At 34.6% G+C, this 4,616-nt stretch overlaps 1 protein-coding gene across 1 annotated transcript; it reads left to right on the top strand.

Moving 5' to 3' along the window:
* Positions 1–2,100: 2,100 nt before the first annotated feature.
* LOC107190796 (probable citrate synthase 2, mitochondrial) lies at positions 2,101–3,427 on the top strand (the record flags this gene model as incomplete). Its single annotated transcript, XM_015579679.1, has 2 exons — positions 2,101–2,313; positions 3,023–3,427. Coding segments are annotated over 2 exons (618 nt in total), but the record flags the coding sequence as incomplete, so codon positions are not given.
* Positions 3,428–4,616: the final 1,189 nt, after the last annotated feature.

The following is a 4,616-nucleotide window of genomic DNA, read 5'->3' as shown; positions in this document are numbered from 1 at the left end:
ATATGCTTTTACCAGTCAACCAAACCTGCAAAGCCAAATTTTGTCCAATGCCTGTTATAAAGTTATGGCTACAAGTTTTATGCAAGATTTGCTATGAACACCTTGCGCACACATTGGCAGCAACATATGCAGTAAGTTGGCTTGCGCAAACCTTGTTCTGGTTTTGCCCTCAATTTGACATACGTCATATTGCCAAGCTATTTTGCCAATTTGCTTTACCATTTTGTCAGCTCAAGTCAAATGCAGAAACAAATGGCTATGGTTTTTTAGACAACTTTTGTCATTTATTGCTGGCAATTTGTTCGAAACTCGTACATAACTGGTTATTAGGGTTGTACTTAGACTTCATTTTAATTATCGACACGTGGTGCACTTTACGAATGGTTGATAGTTCACCGTGTATTTTGTCAACTTTTGGATATACAAAAATGGAGACGTGTCGTCGTCATAATTAGCTTAATTATTTTCATCTTGGCACTATTTACAACTTTTATTGCAATTGTTCATTCTCCCATCTGTAAGAAGTAATTGAAAAGAACTAAATTGAGCAACTGCACGTGTAAGTTGCGTGACGCAACAATAAAACGCAACTTGTTCACAAGGGAACTTCCGAAAATCAAAAAATGCCAACTTGTTTTTAAAACTTGCAGGTTTGTAAGGGACCACAATAGAAGTATCGAGCAATTTTTTGTGCTACCTTTTACTCTACAGGGTGAAAACATCCCTTAAAGGTTAATGTGTGTTTTTCTAATTTCTTGAATATCTAGAAAGCTATGGTAGTTGTACAAAAACTGTTACAGTTAAATTTTGTGGCGTTTTATGCTGTATAAAACTGTGCAATAAAATGATTAAAATATTGTTTATTTATTTAAACAATAATTTCCGTGTTTTATATTAACAACAATTATCTATAAAAATTAGTGTCAACATTATTTAAACATTCTTAAAAAAATTTACGGAAAAAAGGATATTTGTAATGTCATATTCGAGGAGACAGTCAAAGGAACAAAAGAAAATCTTCACATGGATATGTCAAAAGTCTCATCATGATTTGATTTTGCCCATTTTCTCTAAGAGCCGAGCAATGCTTAAATTTTATGCCTTATTTTCCACAAATACTGAAGTAAAAATAGAAATAAAAATGGGATTATACCGGTTCAAATTTAATACACGATATAATGTTTCGTTTCTGTGGAAGTTTTAAGGATCCATCTTTAAAAGCTGCCCCTTCCACTTATTGATATATCGCAGAAAAATGTGCCGGATTTGGGGAGGATGGACGAACACGCAGACGTTGATTGTAATGTGTTCGCGGCAGAGCAGCAATAGTAATTTCGGAGGACGGCGACACGTAGTGACGATTGGAATCAATTTACCGATGTACGAGGTTACTCGCAGCCAATTTGATTTTCGAAATCATAACCAAAACTGATAAAAGCAATTTATACTTTTATTTGAAACTCACTTTAATTGTTACTTTTGTTTAAAATGAAAGTATGACAATTTCAAATTCTCAACTCTCGTTGTCCACGAAAAAGTATTTCGCAATTTATAAAACATTTACAAAATTAAATGTCGCAATCTATGTCATGTAAAACAGTGATCAAATGTCCTACGAATTTCCTTTAAAGTTACATTCTCCTACTAACTTTTCTCACATTGAACAATTTATGTGTATGCAGGAAAATTCCTATTTATTAGATGAAGCTGGATCACTTCTAGAAAAAACTAAACGTACTATCATTGAGAATAATTTCTTTTAATAAAATTTAAAAATTGCAACTTTGAATAAAGTCCAATCTATTTGTCGAAACAAAGTTTGGAGACTAGTTAAAATGAATGTCCTGCAGTTTATTATATAGCAAATATTTCTAATTTTATTTACGATTAAATCAGTGACGGATACAGTTAGTACTTAATATACTTAATTTCATTATAAAAAAGTTATATTATTGTCTTACAGAAAGTACGTATGTATAAATATAATACTTCTATCGCGCTATAATTCTTTTGGTGAGAATAGAATGTTACGTATATATAAAGGCTATGCCTTGAAAATGACAAATACTGCTAAACAATGTAAGAATTAATGAAATTAAGGTAAGCAGAACGAGAAATACTCCCAATATAAGCACAAATTTGAAGGAAGCCCTATGGGAAAAGATTCCCGTTCACTACGACCTATTACGGAATTTTCGCGAACGGTACGGGTCCACCGTAGTCAGTCACGTCACCGTGGAAAACATATACCAGGGATTGAATGGCGTGAACACTATGGTTAGAGAAACATCAGAAACTGATCCAAAACATGGTGTAAGTGTCACTGTTGCAAATATAATTTGTAATACAATTTAAAAGAGAAATAGCACATTTAATAATTATGGGACTCTATATTTAATTCATTCATGCAACACACAAATGTACAAACGTCAGTGGAAAAGAAATATTTATAAACAGTCATTTTTGAAGATTGTAAAAAATTAGCGTTAATAAATATCAGTCGACCTTAGGTTAGATATTGTATATAACTGATTAATTTTATTTACGTCTTCCTGTTAAAAAAAACGGTGGATCATATATCAATATAATAAACAAACACATTGTACGTAAAATTACAATTTATCGTAATAATTTATTAAATTTCACTCACTCTAACGATCTTGAAACGATTGATCGGTCAAGTAAAACGTATGATTAACCCTCTGTAGGCAAACATATTTTTTCACACTCCGTACGCAAATTGGGTTGTTTATGCCCAAGCCAATTTTTTTACTGTTTCAGCCTTTCCTAAAAAATCTGAAAAAATTCTAGACTATAGTCATATCCAAATCTTTACTACATTATACAATCGTTCGTCAAGTCAAATGTTTAAAACTTTTTTCAATAAAAATAAACATTCGGAGGAAAGTTCAGAAAAAAGGGGAATTCGCTTGGGTGGTCAACGATCAACATTGTCTACGGAAAGATTAATTTGTAGTACAGAGGAAATTCTCCGCAAATATATTATATTGTTTTCCTACAGATCAAGTATAGGGGATTGACGCTACCGGAAGTTCTTACTCTTTTACCGCGTCAAGGGAAGTCGCCCAGCGCGGAAGCTGTATTTTGGTTGTTAGTTACCAGCGACGTTCCAACACAGGAACAAATCGTCTCGTTAATCGTTGACTGGTCGGTACGACGTCAAAGAAGGAAATATTGGTGGTCCGCGTCAGGTGGTGGAATTGTTGGTTCCGTTCTTCAAACTCTTCCGAAAACAACTACACCTCTGGGAAAATTATCAGTGGCCCTCGCGATCTTCGACTCCACCAAACATCTGAAAGAGGCATTGAAAAATCGAGCTTCGAGTCATACATACTGGCAAGTGAGTGGAGGAACCACGAGTATATTAAAATGCTGTCATGAACCAATATATTTAAAATTCCTCTAGGAGTTATAAGTAGGAATTTATTTTTTCAAGGCCTCTCAGATGCTATAAAATAGTGCCAGTATTTACAGACACCATATTTAGCTATTTGAATAAACAAATAAAAAACACCATTTTTGAACAGTCTTCAAATACCTACGATAAAAGTCGCATCAAACAAATTACGATAACATAATTCAGGATTTAAAGGGCTAAGATGAAAGAGACTTATGACTATTTTCCACCTTGATGTATTTTGGATGTATGTAAAAGTAATGACTGTTTGTGTGTTGAAAATATTGGTAATTATTTGGAAGTGTGACTTCCTCACCGGTTTCAAAGACCTTGAAATATGTTGTCAAGGTCATCATTCTGAATAATTTTTCCCCATATATGTTACAGCGAGTTTACTTATTCATATCTAAAAAAGATAGAAAAAAGTTTGTTCGTCGTGTGTGTACTTTTGTGTCGTAGGATTTTGGCTGCGTGGTTAACACTGGATAGTGCGCGGTGGAATGTTGGTGCGTGGTAGCGTTGGCTACGTGCTGCGATTGTATTAGGTAGCCAATGCAACCGCGGGAACTCGGCTGGCAGACTTGCGTTTATGGTATTTGTCAGTCACTTTAGCCTGCGTTACCACGAGCTTCGATAAAACAGAGGGAGTCGGTAAATGTAACCTCACAACACGTGGTGGATCGTATTGATTGTTTTGTTACGCTGTTGTCACACGACAATTCTGCCCGTCAGGAGAACGATGGAACAGCTACGGCCTACGGCTCGTGGCGAGATTTCGATTCTCGCGGAACGTAGGAAAAGAACGACGCGAGGGAAGGAAATCCGAGAATTAAGCAATACGTACTAATGTATGCAAGGATGAACCTTTTTATTCGTACTTGCAATGATGCTTATTTTTTTATTTAATGAAATTACATACGAGATACTTGACATGATATTCTCGAGAAACAAATTGTAAAAATGGCACAATATATATTCCGGGTGTTCCACATACGAAAAACATGGAATACTATACAAATCTCTTGTTGGAAATGGTATATATTAATTTTTTATTGACATAATTGACGCAGGTGTTATATACTTACAAAAATATTTCATAAAAGAGACACAAAAGGAACACAATTAATCGCATACGCTCTGTCAATCTTTTATTCGTCGCCCAGCGGAGATAGATTTTGTACTAACAACTGATTGCTGT

The sequence above is a fragment of the Dufourea novaeangliae genome, unplaced genomic scaffold, assembly GCF_001272555.1.
Source record: "Dufourea novaeangliae isolate 0120121106 unplaced genomic scaffold, ASM127255v1 scaffold220, whole genome shotgun sequence".
In the NCBI taxonomy this organism is placed as follows: domain Eukaryota; kingdom Metazoa; phylum Arthropoda; class Insecta; order Hymenoptera; family Halictidae; genus Dufourea; species Dufourea novaeangliae.
Note: the sequence above shows the minus strand (reverse complement) of the source record. Positions and strands in the feature narration are given on the sequence as shown.